The sequence below is a fragment of the Aptenodytes patagonicus genome, chromosome 2, assembly GCF_965638725.1.
Source record: "Aptenodytes patagonicus chromosome 2, bAptPat1.pri.cur, whole genome shotgun sequence".
NCBI lineage: Eukaryota > Metazoa > Chordata > Aves > Sphenisciformes > Spheniscidae > Aptenodytes > Aptenodytes patagonicus.
The window spans coordinates 53,493,676-53,518,204 of NC_134950.1; the positions used below are offsets into that span (position 1 = coordinate 53,493,676).

Sequence of the window (24,529 nt, forward strand, 5' to 3'; positions counted from 1 at the left end):
CCACAGGATCTCAGCTTTGTTTTAAATAAAGAACAGGCATTTATATTCTGATTAGAGATTTGCAAATACCAAGAGCAGTCACAAAAAAGAATAATGAATAGCTTTTACAGACATTATCTGCATTTGTTTGAAAGAAAATTCATTAGTTTTTGCTTCTGAGAAGCAAATTTGCATTCTCCAACATCACTTCATTTAAATTAATCCAGTCCCATCTTCCTGAAAATGAAAATGTATCCCCACAACTGTCAACACCTAGAAGTGCTGGAATCTTCTTAAAAATGAAATTTGTATATTTCCCTTTCCCCACCAGTAACAAGGTAGTTTCAATGTGGGGTACCAGCCCCTTGTTGTACTGCAATAAATGGAGGTATTTGCATAAGGAATTAGCTTCCAAGAATTACATATGAATTACCGGTCACTGTCACTTGCTATTGTAACTTCACAGTAACTGATCAGGTGTTAAGTACCTGCTTGCCTAATTGCTTCTGAAACTACCTTGGCCCTTCTTTAAGCATCAGGTAAATTGAGGATTTACTAACAAAAGAAAGGTGCTACTATTGTGTTTCCCACAGCTTGCATAGAATGCTATTCCACAAATTAGAAATAGCCTCTTTTAAAGCTACAGCAAACAAGTAGTTCAGAACAGCTTCCTGGATTATTTTGTTGCGTATTTGAGGCACCTGTATGAAAACGAAAACCTTATTTTCACAGAACAGGTAAGCTAGTTACAAAAGTTTGTGCTGAGCAGAAAAAAAAGCCCCTGAAAATAAGTGAATCCCCCAAATACCATTATTCTTCTTGATTACAGTGTCTTTACTTTTATGACTAATAGTAAGGAACTATGGCAAATGCATTTGCTCTTTCCAGTGGGCTAACAGGAGAGTTAAGGGATCTGCTATTATGGCCAGCTAAGAAGGAACATCCAACAAACTGTCACTTGTGAGGCACTTATTTTTTTAACTGATGAATAAAGGCATTAAGATCTACTTCCTGCACCCATGTGACTGAAAACTCAGCCATATGAATAAAAGAACAAGTCACCACAGAAAATATGATGGTTATGGCATAAATCCTGAATTCAGGAAAAACAAACAGCACAAATACCTTAAAAGGAAAAAAGGTTTCACCCCATCTGTGCTAAAAGGTGGGAAATGGGTTTTACAGCAAGCGGAGCTATGAACTGCAGGTTCTAGTACCAATATTTTGCTCTTGGATAAGTAGTTAAATACATGCTTAGTTTAAAGCATCCAAACACTTACAGTGACTTCAATTAGTCTATCAGTATTATTTAACATTTTCCTAATGTTATTTATCTTTGTAATTAAATAACTAAGATAAGGGATGTAAACAATGGCAGCGATCCTGTCTTACATCTCTGGAAGGGCATATTCACGAGATGAAAGATGAGCTATCAGATTAATATCTTGTTGAGATACTGTCTTCAGCGTGAATGTTTGGGACCCTGTGTGTTTTAAACACTTACGTAAAACTGTCCTAACAGATCATTAGCAGTATTTCAAAAAATGTATTTTCCTTTCCTTTTCCAGATACAAAACCTCTGCTCTCTTAAATTAGCTCCTTGAGAACAACACTGAAGAGCGAGACAGATTTTGTAAATTCAGAATGGTAAACTTAACAAAGACTAATGAACAATCCTAAAATTCTGTGGATGTAACATAGGAAACTTTCTTCTAGGGTGCTCTGATCATAGAAGGACTTCTAGATAAAAATCAAAACACAGAACTGCCCCTGGAAGGTCATCTTCTTCCAGGACATACTAAAAAGCATAATATTACATATATACATGAGCATATATTATGTAACTATAGCATAACTAGGCATAACCTTGTGACATGCAATATGCAGCCACAGCCTAGAGGTCTGCATTGCAGTGCGCGCTCGACAGCCGAGCACCTCCTTGCAGTGCCACATCGGGCAGGGCAGCCTTTTGAAGCTCTCCTGAGCAGAGGCGGCAAAGGCACTGGCGAACATGGAACAGTTTGCATGTGGATGAAAGGTCACCTCTCAAGTAAAGACACGGACATTTAACTGGAAACGCACAACTAACATTTCTGTCTGGGCATGCAAGCGCAACCAGGGATCACCAGAACGTGTGAGTGAGACTGAGAAAGATCTCTTGACGTCATATAAAAAGCTCTTTCACAATCGAATGAATGGTGGCCTTGGAGCCAGGTAAGGTTTTGAGCCCTATTCCCGCTACTGGCAGGCTGGTCCAGAACTGTGTCACCAATAGTCAAAGAATCCTAAACCTTTAACCTGAATGCATTCACAACCATTTTACGCATCCATTACACTTCCGCAGGGCCCTGTTGGCATGACCGGCTCTTCTCCCTCCTTAGTGTTTTATCCTTGGTATATTTAGAAGGTGTAAGCATACGCCATCTCAGCTTTTGTCCTGGCAGGCAAAAAGCCTCGTTAGATAGAACTCCTTCCTCTTACCATCCTGTTGGTTCTCCTCTGCATCCTGCCCAGTTTATTTTACATTTCTTTAACAGAAGTGATCAGAACTGCTCCTGCTCTCTACAGGAGATTTTGTAGCCCTTACTGATACTTGTCCGCAATTGAGAATACCTTCCTAGGAATACATCGTTTTATACTTTCTCCTTCTCTGCTGCTACCAATTTACAAGCCTCCAAAGGACAGCAAACACAATTCTGTGTGAGTAACAAATTCTCCCAAGAATATTCCCCAGCTTCTCATAGCAGCCAGCCTTTCTATTCTTTGTATTACAGGGAACTGGAGGTACATTGTTATGGAGAGTAAACATGCTTATATAAGCTGCATTCAGAAGGGGTAAAGGCAAAAACATCAACATCTGCCACCAATTACCCCCCAAAAATGTCAAAGGATTACCAGTCACTAGCGCTTACCTCTATCACCACATATAAACATACACTATAATAAGGTACCAAACCATTCTACAAATTACGACTTTTTATGACCTCTGCACAAGGAAGCCCCTAATTCAGGAAGAGACTGAATAAAATGTCAAGAACAGGTTTTGGACCTGGTGGGAAGGGTTGTTTGTTTCCAAGGGTTTGAGGGGGGCGGGAGTTGTTTTTAAGAGAAGCATATCTAATAAATATGAACATATCTTCCTTCTTTAAGGAAGTTAAATCTTCAGAATAGCACAATTATGAGATAAGATGAACCAATTACATCAAGTTTACTTGGTCCAATTCATAATGATCTGACCCTTTCTTTAACACATTTAAAACCAAACAAAAATAGTACTGTCAACAACTTTACTGATCTGGAACAGCAATCAGGACAGCTCAGGGTAAACTAGCAATGGCCAGCAGGCAGGTGGCAAAGACAAACCAGACAAGCTTCCACTACCATCCCTCTTATCCCCTTGGCGGCAGAAGGAACACCAAGTCTCTTCTCCATTTTGTCTCTCCAAACTCTTCTTTCTGCCCATGGAAGTAACTAAATCCAGCTTTGCCAACGTTTCTGAGAATAATTCAGGGATAGATTGAGAACCAGCCATACTGATGCCAACTTATGCAACTTCTTTGAGGACAGTAAACCAATGATGACCAAAGAAAATAAGGGGCTTTCAGAAACTAATAAAGTGCCACCGCAAGTCTTAGACCCTGCTTTCAAATAATACATTACATTTTATGTCCTGAAACAAGTCCTCTTACTCCGTATTTTCTCATATTGAAGGCTTTGACTATAAACTGTATTTCCAGACTTCCTAGCTCAAGAGTTTCTAACTGTAGAGACTATGCATTATACTGAGAATTAGTTGTAAAGGTCACACATGTAAAAGAACGGATACCAACCATCAGTAGTGCAAGACCCTTCCGGGGCAGGTTTTTGTGAATACGGGATTGGTGGACTACTGGAATCTGACATGTCTTCATCCTCCTCTTCATCTTCCATTTCATTAACAGTTTGGTTGGTAGAAAAGTCCAGGTTTCCATTTTGTGAATAGCGATGTACTAACTCTTTATCCAACTCTTCTACCTTTGGCTTCACATCTGAGCAAGAATAAAAAATAAAATAAACTTTTCATCAGTACTTGCATTTAGCTCCTTTTAAAATAACCAGCATGCCATTCTTTCCGCTTAATGAGGCCCAAGATTCAGATTTTGTGTCACACAATGAACTGCTGTGCGGCTTCTTGGTTTTTTAATGAAACATATCCCACCCTTTTCTCACACAGAAAAACAACAATTGAAACGTGCCATACTTTCATGGTTACCTTCCGGCAAGAAAGGAGGCTGGTCAGGATCCAGGTACAGCTGTGAGAAGATTGGCCGTGGGACAACGCTGCTACATCTCAGAGAAGCTTCTATAGAGTTATGAAGAGCTTCTTCAAAACGAGCAGATTTTAGTTGCCCTGCATATGAATTCCCCATGATCTAGAAACACAAAGAAAACATCTGATAAGAGGGTGGGAAAATGCATATGCAGACCATTTACAAATGAAAGAGTAAGGTCTTATTAACATCCACCATGACAGTGATATAAAGTTATTAAGAAAGTATGCTATGAAAATAACACCTCTAACTAGTACTGCATGTTCACATTTCTCTCTCAATCTGCTAGACTGCGTCCTCTTGTTTCAATAACAGCTTTTAGCACATTTCCAACACACTGCTTTGTGTCTTCTGCATACATGGCCTCTCAACAGCCTCAAGAACCTGCCTGGTGTAGAATTTAATGAAGGGTAGATAAAATCATTATTACTGTATTTTTTAGGATTTTCAGAGTAGACTACAGAAGGGTACATAACATAGAAAATTAAAAACGTCAAGTTTGGTTTCATCACTAGTTGTCTAACTGTGTTAACATAATTTTACTTGTTAGTATGCCATCATTTGCAGAGGAATAACATATAGACACATCCAATAACTTTTTTGCTGTTGCTAAGATTAACTGAAATTAGCAGAAGGTCAGTTCTCTGTCTTTTCAGGGTCTTCATGTCTTATCTTCAATGTAACACTATGATTTACATGTAGTCTGATCCATATAATTCAAATTGTCTAATCGTGCTCTTACAACAGAAGATATAAGTAAAAAAAGAGAGAAAAAAATAACACCCAAACCATACACAGCAAATGCTGTGAAATGTTTTTATTTTAAACTATGCTTTACACCAGTATAGTGATAATAATATCTGCTTTGACAATTAACATTTATGTTTATAACAATGATGAATTTATGAACGTCATGAAATATTCAAGCACAAACAGACCATTACTTCTCCTTGGATGACATTATACAGGCCACAGCCTGTTGTATTTGTGCCCCCCGCATTAGGATACAGACTCTCAAATGTAAACATTTAGTAGCAGGATGGCCACAGAAGTTTTACAATGAGCCGAGGGAGACTCAATGAAACATGAAATTTTCCACTTTGCTAGATCATTATATTGTATGACATTTGTTCCAAAGAAACAGCAATCTAACATTTTCCAATGTTGTGAATACAAGACTGCATTTTCAGAGAATTTTATTTCAACAGAGATAACTTTTCCCCAGCTAAATCAATAGATAGAAAAGCACAAAACCTTATAACATTATCTTTGTACTTCCCTTCACTAGATGTCACCTAGCCCTATAACCAGGAAGAGACCTTGGCTGAGAAGATAAGTTGGCATTTAGAAAACCTACAATTCCACTCCTGCTTTATCACTGGGTTGCTCAAGGTCCTCAGGGCCACGGGTAAAAGAGCAATAATGATGACAGCCACTTACAGCAGCATTTGAGATCTGCTGGTATAGACAAATATTTAAGAGCTAAATATTACTATACTACTGGAATACATAGGCATGAAGCTTATCTAATTACTCACCTCCAACCCGGCAGAGAGGCTCAGTTCCCTGTTCAGTTAGAGACTTATACAGCTTTGGGCAAAGAATTCCACATCTCTGACTTAGACCCACTTTTAATAAATTTTGGGGCAACAGCATTTCCCTGCCCCAACCGGAGACAATATAAACACAATTTCTTAATGTGACACATTCAGGTGTTTCAGCAATAAAATATTTAAGACAAGTAGATTTTCTTTTTCATTTTGTAAGTTTTCATTAAATTTGGAATGGCAGGGAGTGTGTACAAACACACAACTACAAAATGAGTTAGGGAAAAAATTACGCTGAAACATGAATAAGATTGCAGTACACTAAATCCTGTCAGGTGCCTTTGAACAAAGAATTGATGAAAAACAGCTAAGTGACTGAAATCCTGGTTTTACTGAAATCAGTGATGATATTTCCATAAATGTCAGTGAAATCATGACAACCTATTATATCATTAAATTGCATACCATAAAATTTCATTTCTGTGCTGTGGAATTTTCTGTCAGGTACGATGTGCTTAAGGTAGGATTTCAGGAATGTATTAAAATGAAAAGACTTTAGGTAAAATACCGTAAGAAAAATGAGTCAATCTTTAAGAATCAGGAAATTTGCAATTCCCACAGCACATCACCTGCCTGAAGTCTGCTCATCCTCCACATTTTCTACAATCTATACGTTGTATACAATCTATGCCAACTATTTTCATTTTGACAGGAAACTATTAATAAAATATAGTATGCGCACAGCAAAAATACTGGTGAGTCAAGCCTATTTAATTTGCCTCCCTGGAATCTATACAAAGAGACTTGCTTGTGGATGGCGACGGTCGTGGATTTACCTGAGAAGGTTGGTTAATATTACTGGAGGACATTTCTAGCGTGCCAAGAGAAAACAAGATTGCAGTTGGAAAGGCCAAGTAAAGGAAAGCTTAGGAACCGCAACTTGCGCGAGCCCTGCTCTCTGCAGCGTGGAGGCGGAGGAGGAGGAAGCCTTGTCGGGGACGCGTTTGTGCAAGCCGGGGCAGGCGGCGGTACCAGAGGGCAGAGCGGCCGGGGGTCCTGCTGGGCTGCGGCGGGGGAAGCTGGGAGCCCCGGAGACCAGCGCCAGGGAGCCAGCACCGGGCAGCTGATTTCCTAACACCGCCCGAGGCCATTAGGGCAGCTGGGCCTCATCTGGAGTTCAAGGGAGCTGGGGGGGGGGGGGAGAGCAGGGGCAGGAGGAGCAGGAGGCTCTCCCTCTGCAGGGGAGAGGAACTGGCGAGACCCTCCGACAGCGAGCTGCTGGCCGGTTCGGGTTGTGCCATCCTGATCCAGCCTGCCCGAAAGCCAGGAGCACCAATTCAAGGTATTAATGCCTTAAGTGTTTCTGCTTTTGATTCTGGTGCAATTAGGAAGCGCTTCGTTTTCCTCCTCCCAGTGTAAATGGGAGACAGCTCACAGCGAGCAACACCGCAGCAGCGGCAGAGGAGGCAGCAGGAGCATAACGTGCTTTAAACGTGCTCATGTGTGCGGAGGGGGGTTGAGGAGGCAGCACAGAGCCTGGAGGAAAAATAAATTGGTGGAATTTGAAGGGAAGGAAAAAAGAGGAAACAAACATTTCTGTTATGAAGACATGTACCTGCCATAACTGCATTTAAATGTGACCAAAACCAATGATTTAATGTAACTAAATTAATGCTCGTTGTTAAAAAAAGTTATCCACATAATATGTCTATCCTACATTCCTATATGCGGCCATTTGGTAAAAAACAAGCAAGCAAACAAACAAAAAAACCCCTGTTGCTTTCTAGAGTGAAATTAAGACAAGCGTTCCCTAAAATTCTGCACAGTAGCGTCAGTGAGCTCGAGGGGATGGGAAAAGATGGTCCCAGGTTGGTTGCTGCTGAGAATATAAGACACAGTGTCTGAGAGGAAACGGAGCCGGGCTTGACTGAGGAGCTCCTCCTCAATCTCACACGCCTGTTTGTCTCCCGTCAACACTGATACATCAGTGCTCACCCGCACACCCACTGTCCTGCATCCAGCCATGCTGCACCGAACTACGCCGGAGCCTACCTGGGTGCACTGAGAGGTTTCTAATGGGCGGGAGGTTTGATTTGGGGTAAATAATTCTTTCCGTATCTACATGTGCACTAATTGCAGCTAGCTCAGCACAGAGCTGGTTAGATTCCCAGCAACAAGCAATTTGCACATCTGTAATACAGTATTCCAACCCTCACCTTTCCTTTTACCTCCACCACTGGATACCAGTGTAATTCATAAGTTGCCTGCTTCCCTCAGCAACCTTTTGAGCTCTGTTTTGGATTGGACTCTGCAGGATGTTAATATGTGCATTATGCAGAGTATGTATGTACAGTAAGATTTGCTGCTATGCATTGTTCTCCTCCCCCACCCCACCCCCCCCCCGCCAAGGAAGACGGTTCAGTTTGATAACGGCCACTCTCCAGGCTTCCCCTCTTTACCTCACCAACTTTGCCACTCTACTCAGACAATTTTTATTTCATGTCCTTAAAACTTATTATAGGAAGACTAGAAGACACAATTAAAACGGAATCATTTCAAAATGAAATCTGCAGCAAAACATGAAATAAGAGGACAATTTCCTAACATGAAGATCACCCGCAGCTCCAGGCTCTATCACTCTCAGGGTACTTCTCTGCAAAGATCCAGATACTGAGGCATCACGATTACTACCTAACACATCTCCACTGCTGCTATGCTTCTTCAAAGCAGATTTCCTAAGCCTACTTCAAGTCTTCTTTGCAGTGGCCCATCACTGAACTGGAGGATTAACTGTGAGATTTGCTGGAGTTTGAGAGCTGCCTTAACAACAGAGCTGGAAGGCAGCCCTCACATCTCAATCTGTGTCCTTACAAAGAGACATGAACAAGGCAATCATGAAATTCCACTAACCGGACCACAAGTGAAGAAGTATTAATGCTATAGTTTTTAATAAAAAAGTAAATATGGGTATTCATTACAGAAAACAAAACTACAATTGACGGGAGCTTCCATCAAGGCAGACAGAAATGGAAGTAATATAAAGCAAAATTTCAAAGATGATTGATTTTAGCACTGCATCGCTTAACTGCGTGGTGAAGGACCCAGGGAAATTCTGATGACTCTTTCAACCCCAGAAGCTAAACTTACAAGCAAGTCTTGTCAGTTCAATCTAATAATCTTGTCCTATGCTGTCATCCAGGTTTCAAAAGATCTGTGCAGAAACATGACACTGGATGTTCAAGAAGAAGCAGAGCCCAGCTTCTTTATAGCTCCAGAAGACTTGCAGTATGTAAGTACAGTAAACACTACCCACTTTTAGTTAGAAAGACAGGTGACTATGGTCCTTCACATATCAAAAAAAAGTAACCTCTGGAAATTGGATTGTTACCCAATAGCTCTTTGGAATAGAACTGCACATTGAGTTGAAGGCTCTGCTAGTAAAAATATAATCAGATCATTCAGTACACCAGATACCACATATTTGGCCTCCAGGTGGGTCATGACCCCAGAGACTTTAAAGGAGAGGAACTGAACTGGAGGATGAGGGAGGGGGTGAGTGTTGTTGTTATGGCTTAAAGCAATTTCACAATTACCTGATAGCGAATGATGAATCTGATGCAAACACCCTCCATTAAGTCGGCTCTATCAAGTCCTTACTTTGTGTTTAACCTAATGATGTAATTGTGTTCTCCAAAACACATAATCTGGCTTCTGATCTGGCCTAACCCCACAGGAAAGTTTCTCTTCAAAGGAAAAGAAAGCAAGTTCCTTCACAAAGGCACTGCCAGGCCCAGCACAGCTTCTGTATCTCAGAGGGTTATCTTAGTCAAAGAGAGACCAGGCATCTATTTATGCTGTAGAATTGTTTGGGAACTGGTTGTTTCAGGTACAGCTAGCATTTTCTATTATTTACATCATTCTTATTGAAGTTCTGGAAGTAGTATTTTTTCCCATTAGAGCATGATTAGGATGTATCACAAACACGCATACAGCAGAAAGGATGACAGTTAGTAACGACAATAACAAATATATACGCTAATTAAAAGTGTAGACTTCAAAGTCAAAAGTATATACCCAGCATTAACTGTAGCATTCAGTGGGGAAAGACTTATATGTGAGTCAATACCAGAGTGCAAGGCAGAGTAGTCTCATTAACAGACCCCTTATCTCATAACCTTTGTAAGATCCTTCCCCCTCCTCCACCCCCAGTCCTTTCAAGATCCTGAGATTCTCACCCTGCTTTTGTCTTGGTTAGGGATATTCAAACTCAACTGTAAAAGAGTTTACAATCTTATGTAGCAAGTGATAGACAAATAATTAGTTCACAAAGTCTTTCAGGAAAAATGAATGATTAGTTTATATTGACTCTGTTTACAGTGGAGTTTCCTTTCATTTTTACTTTTCATTTTATTTTGAAGAAAATATTGATAGCATCCAGTACCATTTAGAATCTAGTCTTTCAGTCTGATGTTGCCACTACTGTGTCAGAGGAATGGGAAAGATCAAGAACGCCCATTTTTTCCTGACAAGGTTCTTCCTCTTATTGTTCAATTAATAGTCTCTGTACTTGGAGTAGTGCATTCGATTACCTGGGATTTGGACAATTCCTTGGACAGAGGCAAATAGATACACAACAGAGCTACATGCAGCATGGTGGAACAGGGCAGCTGTTCCCCCACAACATGAAACAAAAAAAGCTAATCACAAGTGGTGCTAATATGGACGCTCCTATGCACTTACTGCTCCATCCCTTCCACCCCAAGACTATCCCCATAGTCTTCAGGCACAGTTCACAAAACAATAAACATACTAAAGGTAAAATTCACACCTGAATTCAGGATGGTGTTAGTGAACTTCTATGCATGAAGCTGTCAATTTCAATTCACCCCCAAATACTGCAAAAATTAAGTCTGAATTGCATTTTTTAAAATTCAGTGATTCTGGAGTTTTCAGCTTCACAGTATAAACCATCAGTGAGGTAACACTGAGGTCAAAAAAGGAAAACCACCAAGAAATAGAAACTGAAACTCAATCTCATCTTTTTTACTTAAAATTTGAAATGTCTCTCTAGTTCTTTTTAACAGTATTGTGTACTGAGCTGTACACATAAAGAGGAGTTTACAACTGCAATCAAACATAGAATATATTGCGAAGTGCAATGTTAGAGAATTCAATGCAAGTTAAGCTCAAGATTTACAAAATTGTAGTTCAGTAATTTTAAGTTATAAGTTCAGCACTTGTGTTTATTGCCTAACACCTTGCATTTTTCTTCATCTTTCAAATGTTCTGATAAAACTCTCCCAGAATCTTTAGATGTAATCTTTTCTAAGTCTGAAGTTTTACAACGTTTCGGAGTTAAGTCTGTGGAGTTAGAATCAAACTACATAAACCCGACAATCAGTTCTTCTTATACCCAAACTGGAGCTGGAAGTCATTTCACAAGATTTCTGCACATGAAGCTTTGTGACAAGAACTGTACAGACCTTGCACTGGCTTTACTTTTCTCCAGGTTATGGCTCCCACTCAGAAAAGAAATGTCACATTCCAGGCAGGCTGAACTCCTGCGGCACAGCGAGAGGAAAACTGGTGCAGTCGGTGCACTGAGGATGCTCAACACATTCCTCTAGTGAAGACTGAGATGATTTAAGGATTAAGCATGTGCCAAATTTCATTTGATGCCATTTCCTCAGTAAACAGATGCGACAAGCAGATGAAAGAAAACATCTGACCTCACTGCTTAAGTTATGTGAACTCACCTACAGTGACTACACAATATTCAAAAATTATGGAGGACTAGTTTCTGTGAATAAATGATGCTATGCTAGAAGCATTTAAGGCAATATAGGCCTACCTGAATATGGACTACTACATGAAAAAGTACTATAAAGAGACTTGAACACTAATGGAGCAAAACAGTAGCTGATACCATTTGGCGGGGTACTTGGAATCAAGAAACATCTTTTGACATCTGTTGCAAATGCATGGCTAGTTTTCATGTTCAAAGACTGTCTTATGCACGCAAATGCTCATGTACAAATAGGCACTATATGTTCTGTCACCACTTGCACGGACTCATACATTTTTATTGTCTCTTTTACACTCTCATCCACCCCCACACATACGTTCACACAACCCTCCCCTCCCCTCCAAGCTTTTGCAAATATACCATTTCCCTAATTATTCCTCCTCTGCCTTTCTACTGTGGAAAAAGGAACTTAATTAGAAACCATAAATAAACCATATTTTGTGTTTAAAATATTAAAATAATATATATTCTTTCTAGTCTTTTCCCATTGCATCCCCTGGTGTTTCATGGAAAGGTTGATGACGCTGGGTTGTGCACAATGACAGGACACCACATGACAACAAATTTGACCATAAAGGCTATAAAAGAGTAGAAGAGTTAATAAAAATTCACAGTTGCCAGTAATAAAAAAAAAAGAAATGCTCAGTAATGAGAAGATTATATAGTGGAGTATGAACCTTACATGAACAGGCCAATATTCTTCATGATATAGAAGCTTTCAGGAGTCAGTTATGTTGATTTAACCTATTCTGACTGAAAGGCCTTTTAAATGATGTTACGAAATTAGCAGATAAGTTACTGTGAAGGTTTTCTACGGTTTTTAAAATTAATTTAAAATTTTTTAAAATTAATTTGTAGAAGATGGAGCAAATCCTTTTATGCTACTGGGATTTTTCACAATGTACATAGGGAATGGAACATTACTATGCACCTTCAACAGAAGAGGTACATTTTCTCTTTTCTTTCAACAGAAAAACCTTCAGGTGAAAAAAAGAGGTTATCAGCCTACAAACCTAGCTTTTCATTCTGATGTTTTGGTAATGTTAAAAGACTTCATTATTTTAAAAGGAGTATGTGCTCACGCTTGGATGCTCACACACTCATTGCAGAGGCAGCACAAACAAATCACTAAGGAGCACTTTCGGAAATCTCAGCCTGCTTCCTTAAAACAAGCATGTTCATACATAGCTTTCCCTATTTATGTTCTCTCCCCTAAATCAATAGGACTATTAACCACATTATTAATGCCCGTGCGATACAACCAAATCAGTAATGGTGCTTAATCCCAGCTCAAGGATCAAGGCATATTTTTGCTGTATAATTTTCATTTTGCAATTAGTTGCAGACATGAATTACGATTTATTCTCCTAACAACTTAGCATGTTAGCACAATCAGGCTAGTTACATGTTTGAATCCTTTCACCTACCACCGCTAATAACACAGCAGATAAAACTAATGTAGTATCTAAGTAATTAATGTAATAACTATTTAAGTAACTGTAACTGCATATAGCATTTTGCTGCTTACTGAAATGTTTTTCTGAGCTCAAATTTGTTCCTCAAATCATGTATTCAAAATCAGTACCTGTTCCCAAACATAACAGATTTGTATTGAAACTTTGTTATTTTTATATACTTTTCATATACATAAGTGTGCAGTCATTCACTGACAATACATACTCTGCTAGTAATACACAGATCTTATTGTAAGTTATTAGCTAACGACTATATTTAGTAATTACTAATTAAAACAAACTATTCAGAACTATTAGAGACATAAAATGTATTTATGTAGTTTACAATAATCTATAATGTAAACTGTACCTTCTCAGATGCATCACTTAATTAATTTAAAGCTGTGTTTTTAATAGAGATTTAATGTTTATTTCAAATGGAACACTGTCTAACATTACACCACTTTTAAAAAATTCTATGTGGACTTCTTTAATTTCCATGACGGGGAAGCTCAGTGAACAGTCTTGTTACATCTTTCTAAATACAAAACACAAGTCCATATTTGTCAACAATTTTAATGCTGATAACTATCACTAATTGCTTACTCTCATGAATTATGTTTTTTTTTCCCCTGAGTTGCTTCTATCCTAAGAAAGTGAAAGGGAAAGTTACCAGTGTTTCAAGAGAGCCATATAATGACATAAAAAGGGGTATTAATAATGGCATATCAACTCGTGAAAATGAAAGGGATGATGATCTCTTCAGCTTATGTAGAAGCTGAGCACTTCACCTGCAATCCCAAGCATCCTTTGAATGCCTTATCGATAAAGCTTATGATCAACTCTTCAACACAACTGGACTAATGAAGACCACCATATGAAGCTAATGATATTAATGTCATTTCCAACCACTGAGTTTGCTCAACTTGCTATTCATTTTTTTCCTGCACATCCTCTCTACGCCACTTCTCATGATCTGCCTTCAGACCTCAATCCTGTAACTACATATTCACCTGCCTGGTGTTGTTTTATTGTCTTCAGTAGGACTATGGAGTAGGACTGTGCACTATGGCTTAGCAAATCATGTATGTAAATTATTGTAAATCCTTAGGCCACTAGACTGCAAAAATCTAAGTTATAAACATCATAGCTTATGCTATTTATTTATTGTATGCATAAGCTACTATTTATATAGGAACTTATGCATATACACTGCTTGACATTTTTTAAGACTGCTCACAAAGATGACACTATTTGATAGAAAAGCAGCATAAAAATTCACTACTAAGATGCAGAAGTTAAAATGTAATCCATTCTGACACATCTCAACATCAGATTGTACAGTACAAGCATTAAACAGAAAAATCCTTAATAAAAGTCATCCTAGGTATCTACCTCTGCAGTAAAAGTGTTTTTCCCCATGCTCTTTTCTTTTTCTTTTTTCTTAAGTTTTCTCATGTGAAAGTGCTACTAAAAAGGTAGACAAAGAAATTTTTATTGCCAAGCAATATAAACTAATTGCTATTCATCTTGCGGAGACATTTGTTGCTCTGAAAATTCTTAATTCTAACAACATGTACTAACTGACACTACTAAAAAAATATCTTTCTGAGTAATAGGCATAATGGTAATACAGAGTACATTGGCTCTTAAAACTTTCCAAACAGAGATGACCCAATTCTTCAGAAACATCCACTCATTATTTTCTTTTTCCACAGTATTCATCTTATCTGGTGCATGTTCAGGTTTGTGAAGCTACAACTGACTAAAAATGAAGCACTGGAGCAGGACTTTGTAAACTTCAACCTTTCTTTTGCTGTTAGCAATCCTTTTTTCCCCCCTGAAGCTGGCATCTCCTGAGTTGGAGATGTAGCGTGGCAGTTCTTCAAATATGCAACCTGAAAGTAATTTCAGGGTTACCACCTCAAAAAAGAGACAGTCTCTGCAGACAGAGCATGTCTGTGACACTGTACAAAGGAAAACACCCTGCACCCAAGAGCCTCACATGCGGCGTTTCCCACATCTCCTTCATCTGCAAAGTGCATAATCCTGCCAAAAGCACCATCAAGTTTTGTTCCTTTCCCTCTCCAGGAAGATTATTAAACAAATCCCTGACACAGACTTCTAGATTAAAAAGTAAAATTAGATCAAGGAGTAATGAAGAAAGTCTTAAGTAATCAAACTTGCCTTCAGTAACACACTTGGATAGAAGAAGGTTAGGTGGGTTGTTGGTTCCTCAACTCCTCCAAAAAATGGCTGTTTTCCTCCCTAGAGCCCTGGCTGAAAACAAGGCAAGTCTGAAAAAGAGTTCTGGTTTTTACGAGGCTTGGAAGCCATCATCCCTAAAAAGGAGCCACCAAAGGTGGAAACAAGCCCCTCTTCTTTTGCAGAGAGGTTATGTCAAAATGTTTATAAAGTCCAACTCGGAGCACATTCCCGTGCAGCTCTTCGGAAACTACCATTTTCAAACAGGTCAAAATGATCACGTTTCTGCTCATCTGAACTCGGAATATGTTTAGAAACAAACAAATCTTTTCTTATCTGAAGCTCCCATGCAGTCTCTAGATCGAGAGGCATACCTAACATCATTCTTCTACAGTCACTTTCAGCCTGTGATGCAGAGACAAAAAAAAAAACCAGAAAAGCCAGCTGCTTTCATGGCCATTTCTATGCAAAAAGCAATGCACTGAACTGACAAGAAAACCCTGCATAGATCAAAACCGTAACAATCAGCTTAAACCCACAAGTAATGTCAAGCTTAGTATCGTGTGGACATTTTTTGCAACTTCTCTGCTGCTGGGAAAAAGTGTCTAAATTGCTCATAGAATTTCTATTTAAGAAACCAATAAATTTCTTGTATTGAATTTTAGTGGAAATGAACTTCAAAGTGCTTTGTAGAGTTCTTCCTTTTCCTTTTACACAACATGTGTTCATCATGTGTCAAAGCTGACTCTACTTTCTTCCCTCCCCAGAATACCACAAATTCTTCTGTAAAATAAACAAAGCTCTGTCCAGAATCTCTGAAATTACCAGAGGCAACCCCTGTTTGAGATCAAAGATGCACATCACTACTGGGCCTTCTGCAACATCCCAGATTTCAGTTAAGATGAAATTTGCAAAACGGGCGATCAACAGAACAAAACATTAACATCACATCCAGGGATTTATCTAAAAAGAAAAGCTTTGACATTCAAGCTACCTTTTCTAGATACTTAGGAATCCCAACAGGTATTTGTGGGATATTTGTCCATTTTTATAATGCCATTTAGGTCTGGCAAAGAAAAACCTTTACCTTTACTTAAGACAGAAATGCAAAAATCCAAAATTACATACTATTAACACTTAATAGGAGAAGAAAACAATTTTCTATTTCTAATGCTTATAGTTGTTCTGTGATGCAACTCATTACTCACTACGATAAATTGTATATGGGGTCTTTCTGTCTTGGAAGAAGAAAAAATGATAATAAAATACATTATTTGTTGGAGACATTAGATGTGCTTCTCTACTTGTTTTTCTCCCAAAAGGAAAGGTCTTAATGATGTTTACAGGCTGGACTTAATTTACCTGCAACATAAACATGCTAGCAGAGGCAATCTTGATTCCCAAAGCTGCTATTACAGTTTAGTGAGTCAATAACACAGAAAATTCACAGGTTCTATGCATTCTTGAAGGCAGGCATCTAAAACTTCCAGTAAATACTGACACTCAAGAAACTAGTGCTCATAATATTTTTCTGTGACTGCTGCCACAGTAGAATATAAATACTATGTATAAAATTCTCACTGTGGGCTAAAATCCACTTGGAAAAAACCACCTGGTAAATACTTTATAGATACAGAACAATTTTCTCCAGTGGATGAGAAAAAATCTTAATAAACCATATACTTCCATTTTACATATTTTGAGTAATTAAATTCTAGGGTTACAAACAAAATTAAGCATTATAGCTCAAATACGTATTTCTCTAAACAGTTTTATTATACACTTTATTTTATATAGCCCTTAATTCCATATAGATATATGTGTAAAATATGATATTCATTGTTTATAGGGATAAAGCTGAAAACAGACTCAGTCAGACATCTCATCGAGTTCCTACAGCAAAAGCCAGTCCAATCTCACTGATAAATAAATCACCTTAATCCTTTCTTCATTTGTTATTGCCCTATTGCAAAAGCATGAAGCTGAAGCCTAGAAAGTCAAAGTTAAGGCCTGACCTTCTGTCTCTATCCTATCTGGCCGCTCCCTTGTGTACCCCTCAAACACACATGCTATCATTTCCTGATGAGTTTAGAAGGGGTTATCAGGAGAATTTCAAGACGTGTCAGTTTTGCAGCAACCTGAATGCTATACAAACATCGTCTGTGTTTAATAGGCGATTTGTATTTTAGTAGGTTTATCCATTCCCAACTTTATTTGTTTAAAGGTGCCTTAACCTTGACATAAATCAATGCTAAGCATCTGTATAGAGTACTTCTAAAGGGTTTAAAAATTAAGCTCTTTGGAGAGCTATATTTTGCAAGCACGTTTCTTTAAAAAAATAAAATTATTTGTCAACTTCTTTGCTCATTTTTTTCCCCTTGAAAATTATGCAATTTATTCTTTTTCACTCTTCTTATGGTGTTCTTTTAAAGATCAAGATGAAACACCAGGTTAGTCGCTATAAAAATGCCACCACCGCTGGCTCCCAAGTATCTTTTTCTTCCTAATTCGTCAATGAGTGTTGTAAGACAGTAGGGCCAAAGAGCCAGAGGCCCCGGGTTGTGTCTTGCAGCAACCCCCCCTTCCAAAGGAAAACAAAAAGCACTGAACCTTTTCTGCCACATGCCCGGTCCTTCCCCCACCACTTCTCTGGTGGAGACAGCCATTATTACATTTCCTTTCGGGTTATTTACAAGGTCTTGGCTCTGACATTGATTTCTTATCTGTTTCTATGACAAATGTTAAGTGTTAATAAGCTGTCACTTTAAAGAAAGATAATGCTAAACAAATCATAGGAATTAATTACTCAAAAACTATTCTTTAATTTTTTTTTTTGTGAGCATTGGAACAAGAACAGCAAAAATTGCTCAAGACCAGAAAAAACCCACATACTTTCAACCAATTAATAAGTGTTAGCACATTAAAAGAAGTTATAGTTTAAACTGATAATCTAAAGCGAATTTGTCAGGGGATATAGAGGAACTGGGCAGGCACAGCTCCCTAAGAACAAAGTCTTTTAACTTGTAAGTGAAGTTTTTTAGTTTTTACTTTTTCAAATATTTTGCTCATGGTATAAATTTTAGGATCAAAGGTGAAAGTTCTGAAATCTTTTCAGTTATAGAACCATTAAAATGATAAACATTTGGGATCCCAAAGTACACTTCTACTCTAACTGTCCTTTCAGACCTGCATTGACCGCACTATAATAGCTGCCAACATTTGGTAAGGATTAGCCTTTCATTTAGACAAAAGCAAGCATTCCTTAGCTAAATCAGCACTTTTTGCCATCAGACTCATAAAACCTTTTCACAACACAGATTTTCAAGAGAATCCTTTAGGGTTTTAGGATGCTGCTCCTTTTACTAAGTAACAAAATACACCCCAGGGTGTCTCATTGACCGCACTCAGCTGTCCTTTGACCTCCGCAATTGTTTAGCCTAACTTCAGGGCCACAGAATCTGCCTCCCCCCCATCAAAAAGGCTAATGTTGCTTCCTCCTAGCACCTGGCGAAGCAAAATCCTAGAGGTTCCCCCCTCTTCCAGACTTCTACCATGTTCCAGATGTTGCCGAGCAAAATGTTCCTGCAGACAGGTTTTGGGAACCCGCAAGCGCTGCTCAGAACCTGGGCTGTGGCCATGACCCCCTTGCCTCTGCTCAGTGCTGCCCTTGCCCCAAGGATACAACAGGTCATAAAGCAGGAATAGATCTTCAGCCTTCTGGGTACACTGGCTATTTAAATGCAACATGAAACTATGCGAGCCCAATATTGTATACTGAGGCAAGCCTCCCCCCCTTAAGAAGTCAGAAAAAAAAGACGTGTGAGAACCTCAGTTGGAAGCACAAATCTATCCCAATCATTACAAAGATCTGCATTCTTCTTCCCATTTGTTTTAAACCCTTTGAGAGGACAAACAAACAAACAAACATCCACCCTCCAAGTGCATAAAATATATTTAGTTAGTTGCTGAAGTATTTGCAGTGCTTCTAAGTAAAACAGCAGAAGAAAATTGTTACAGCTTCAGAAGAACGGTCATTAAATAATGAAGTTGACCTCATTGTGGATATATAAGAAAAAAATGGAAGCACAAATCAGCCCTCTTTGGTGAAGGCTGTTTAATTATATGAACTGAATTTCAAAATTTTTGAAGAACTTAGACGTTGTACATGCTTGAAGCAAAAATAAAATCATTATTTACAGTCCACACTGTTCCTAAAATGCAGTCAATGGAAATGAACGCACAGATGTTGAACACAAATATACCATGTATTGTCTATTAGGAAAGGCAAGTACGGTACCTTCTCAGATTCCTTTTAACCTATTTGAAATGCAGTCATGATTAAAGGATGCAGCTAAGAGTTTGTGAAGCCTTGCTGCAAAGTTGTTTAAAACTCCTGAACACCTGAAAAATAAGAAGGGAGAAAAAATTTAGAATGACTCGTGCCAGCATATAGTTTATAACAAGCCAACAAAACGTGCCTATCTAAACCTGGTCTAGGGCGAAAACTGAACTGGGGTAGGGAAAGGAGGGCTGACCACTTAAAAAAGCATCTTTTTGTTTATAGGAATACTTGGTTGAAGCTGCATGGCTGCTTCTCTGCATTCTACCAGAAGTACAAGTTTGTCACAGAATCTGCACATTTTTGGCACTGAAGTCACTGTATGAAATATTAGGAACTTAGCACATCAATATGAGAAAACTAACTGTCACAGAAACATAAAAAATAGATGATAATGTAGAATTAATTATTTTACTGTTGGATTAAAAAGAAAGAGACTAAATGGGTGAGCGGTTATCTACGCTAAACTGGAGATCAATGTTCAAAATGAAGACAGAATTAGCTGGTTGCTCTCCTATCTGACATCCCATAAAGGTATTTAAGTGAAAACATTTCTAATAGAAATTGCAGTTTATAAAAGAGAATACACCTGAAATACCCGAAAGAATGGCAACAATGGTGTAGCAAGCAGCAGGCAGAAGAGTAACTCCTAAAATACCTAGCGCTGTATAGAACAGTAATTAACATCAGAAAAAGCTTTAAATTAAGTTATCATTGACATGACTTCGACAAGACTTTCTTAGGCACCCAAGCTGGTTTGGTTTCTCAATAGAAATGGACAATATTTTGCAAAAGATTTAAAAGAATTTTCCCTGTTGCTCACAAATGGGATTTTAGGCTTAAAGCTGAGACCACAGTCTTGGGCCTGCTGTCAAAACCAGAATGCGACTCTTTCAGTTGTACACCTAGAATTCAAAACCCAGGTTTTAAAATTAAAAACAATATAGCTTTAAGCTTCCTCCCCCTCCTCCCATTTTTAAAAATCAGCCTATTTAAGAGAGCAGCTATAACTCTCACCTCTCACTCAGGAAAAGTTTTGGGTAGGACATTAAACAGCTCTATTGCCAGGGACCACCGATGCTACCCTGTGCTGTGCATCCCCGCCATGCTAACAGTAAATCCATCGCAGATGGCCAACAAGGTTAACGCGTAGCTCCCAACCAAACGGTAGGGCTCTGCAGAGACTTCAATGATTGCAGAATGTCAGTAATCCAATTCCAACAGCTCCTGGCTCTGAAATTGCTATTTTTCGGACACGTGCTGAACATTTCACCTGCTAGTAATGACATTTTTGTATTTTCTTCTAATTACACTCAAAGCTAAGACCTTTGGCCCTAGGCCACAGACCTCTATTCAGGCTGCACACATTCTCTTAAACGCCCTGATCCTTTGTTGTCACTCTCGGTCTTTCATCTATTATTTACATCCATTGAGAAGAGAGATACTCTACCATTTGTGAAGCTTTAAAGCTTCTAATCATCTTAATTTCTTCGCCTTTCAAGCAGTGCTTCCCCTTATGGACCAATGCCAATAGTGTGACAAAATAATTTTTCAAGCCAAGATCCTCCTGGACCCTTCCCAAACCTTGACACACACTAGGCTGTAAGTGCCTTTTGTCCTTAGCCGGCTGCTTTTGCAAACACAGACCTTTGCTGGGTTTTCGGGGGGGGGGGTATGGATTTGCTTGTCAGTGGCTTGGGGGGGAGTTTTCTTGGGGTTTGGGGTGTGGTTGTTTTACATCATTTTCTTTCTGTTAAAATGTCTAACTCAATTAGTCCAGCTAAATCAGAGATACCGTAGTGAATCTTCCCTCTTTTAAAAACATTAAGTACCTTCTGAAATACAAACGGCTACAAATTTTAAGTTTACTGTTTTTTCCAAAAGCTAAACTGCCAATATGCTGGTTTGGTTTTATACTGTTACGTGCCCACTCAGGACTGACAGATTCTCACACAGTATTTAAGACACACAAAATATCACTAACCCTTTTTCTGATTATTGGCAGCATTAATTTGTCCTAACCTTACAACACAACGTGACAAAAATACAATTTCTTCATCTGATGTTCAGATCATCTCCTTCCAATCCTCCCTTATTTGCAAATGAAGTAGGAAACAAATCAGCGGCATATTTGTCAAGACACAGAAGATCTCTTCACGATTCATCAACCACCGATCTTCGTTTCCAAGACCTGTGGGATCTTGCTAACACGTGATCCATCTTGGCTCTTTCTTCCACTACTGCCTGGCTTACTTTTGATTTCTAACAGTGCTTCCTTGTTGTCTGTCCCCTCTGAAGACCCCCAACCCCCTTGTCTTTTCTTATTTTCACCATTTGCTTCAACCAGCAGTTCACTTGAGACTCATCCATCTTACAATGCCTAAAGTGACAGATGCTCTTAGGAATGACCATACTGCTGAGTGAACAAAAGATAACATCACCTCTAGGAACTCAGGGAGAAATACAACTTCAACCCTAAGACAGGGTTATCCTGACGGACACAGTACCATAAACCTCTCTCAAGGGTGGGGGGGGAGAAAAACAATTGCAGAGGAAAGGAATCTGACACAATTAAAGGCCAAAAAGAGTATTCTTTCTGTTGTAGCTGTAGTTAGTGGTGTTGATGGCCTTTTTTATTTTCTTTTTTTTCCTAACACCCCACAGAAGAATTTTGTAGAATTTACCTGTGATAAAATCAAGAGGCGCAGAGAGAGTGGAGAAATTTCACACAAAAACTGTCTCAGGATCCCTACAGACTTGAATGGAGGAAAAAGGCACTTTGGAACAGTTTCAGCAGCGTGTCACACAAGTCCTTCGCCAAAACACAAACATTACCTTGTTAAAATCTACACATCCTACAGACCAGCAGTCACTCAATTAAATTCTACAGGAATTCAGAACCATCGTGCAAGCCTGTGCCCTTGACGAATGCATACTGTAACCAAAGTAAGCGGCTGCTTGATAAATCTGTAATTTGCAAGTAACAGCCCCCCAGTGTTTTGACATTTGAACACACACCATTTAGAAAAAAATTTAAATTAGAATGATAGATTTTCCAGCCAACACCCACATACCCATCTACAGAACGATGTCTGTTTCTAAATGAAGATCTGCACTCTCTGCCTAATAAGACTGAAGCAAAAACTGCTGACTTGAAACATGCCCAAAAGTCTCTATCCAGTTGGTGGAACAGGACTTGTTGAAGAGAGTGGAGTCCTGGGTGGTGCTAGAAATCTCTTACTTAACAAAGGAAAGGTCATATTAGCATCTCCCAGTGACATACTCGCAAAAGTGACGCCACAAATGCTGGGAATCCTTTCTCTGCAGTGAGATGCAAAGAATTCCTTTCTCTCTCAGCAAAGCTTTAAACAGCATCTCATGTTCAGTTTTCAAACACTACAGGAAATAACCATCATTACAGTACATGAGATTGACAGCATGTGAGTTTAATTGACATAAAAGCTAGAGTTGTAAAACAAAGACCAAGATAGGGGGCCTATTAACCAAACGTCTTCTGTTCAGTGTAAAGTCAGGGAAAAATCACAGTATGCACTTCTTTAGCCTTATTTATTAATTGTATTTAGCCACATTTATTAATTTGTGATGAGTTACGATTTTAGGTCCCTATCCTTATCTGGAATCTTTCTATTGTGCTCTCATAGCAAGGCCAACATCAAACCACCAGACTGTAAATACAGAAGTAAGGTAAATACACCATTTTTTAACATAGGTGATTTTCCCATAGTATGCCATGAGTACCATTTTGGACATCCAGTATATGGAAATTAAACTAACAACCAGTCAAGTTTGGTCCTGCCTAAAGAGGATCCCAACTCTGGACCTCACACCACCTTTAGAGTTCCTCTCCCATTCTGAGCCACCGAGTGATCTGACACTGAAATCTTTGATAAAATCCCATTCAGTTGGGGAAAACACACATAGGAAACTCTACAGAAGATAATTATTGGCACATGATTGAAAGAGTTGTATGCAAGACTCTGCTTTCCACCTCACATCCCAGCCTGCTCAGTCCTGCTCAGTCCACATAGCTCTGAAACCCCAGTCCTTGGCAAGCAGCAGGGCTCAAGGCATGCCGCAACTATCAGGAAGAAAAGCAATGAGAAAACAGAGTTTGGGAGATTTACAGGCATATTCTGCCACGGTATCTGAATCCAATTTTCACCACCGGCTCTATTGTACCTTGAGTGTCACCATGTCCGGGATAACTTTCTGAAGCTCCTTCCAACCCAACCAAATCAAAGAAGCAAATAACAAAGTCTGCAGTTAACATCCTCACAGGAGAAATCTTGAAAATACATAATGCTTTCAACTGAAATACTTGAAGATCTTGGCATCAGATATAGACCAAAAGTAGTAAGCTGTATCCTGCCTTATAAAATCTATACTCTGCACTCAAATGGGCATCCTGTCATACAGACAGTCCTTACATGTTGTATCTCCAAATATTTATCACAGTAGAGAGAAGTGTTTATAGTTAATATGCAATCCATCTTCTGCAAGCTGCTGCTTTTAAACATGACCAAGTGTGAGGTAAAAGGTCAAAACTACTAGAAAGAGTCCTGAATAAAAACTCTGACATTACAACCATTTTGCTAGAAGAGACAAGGTGTAAAATAGGTTCTTGGAGTCAAACTCCCTATGCAACAGGGCAGGCCAAGGGTACTGATCCAAACAGCGGTGAATAGTAACACAACTGTTGGTGTTAATGTGTTTAGTAACACCAGACTGCTTTGAAAATCTCTCATTTAATGAAAGCAACGTTTTTCAATTGAAACTTAACATTTTTACATGCACGTATGTAAAATTAGTTCTTATTCAATGCAATTTTAACATGGAATAACTGAAACATTGATATTAAACTTACAGGT

The 24,529-nt window shown here is 38.8% G+C and overlaps 1 protein-coding gene across 10 annotated transcripts in view; it reads right to left on the reverse strand.

The window, feature by feature from the left end:
• The window catches only part of GREB1L (GREB1 like retinoic acid receptor coactivator), a 143,923-nt gene that overhangs the window by 62,961 nt on the left and 56,433 nt on the right, over window positions 1-24,529 (reverse strand). For 7 of the 10 annotated variants that reach the window (XM_076329871.1, XM_076329869.1, XM_076329868.1 and 4 more), the window contains exons 2-4: window positions 19,599-19,702; window positions 4,220-4,391; window positions 3,810-4,007 (exon numbers count right to left, since the gene is read on the reverse strand). In XM_076329871.1, the coding sequence (XP_076185986.1) occupies window positions 3,810-4,007; window positions 4,220-4,388 (367 nt within the window). In that variant the 5' untranslated portion in view covers window positions 4,389-4,391; window positions 19,599-19,702. The remainder of the gene's footprint in view (window positions 1-3,809; window positions 4,008-4,219; window positions 4,392-19,598; window positions 19,703-24,529) is intronic. The other 3 variants (XM_076329873.1, XM_076329870.1, XM_076329867.1) reach the window with 2 other exon arrangements.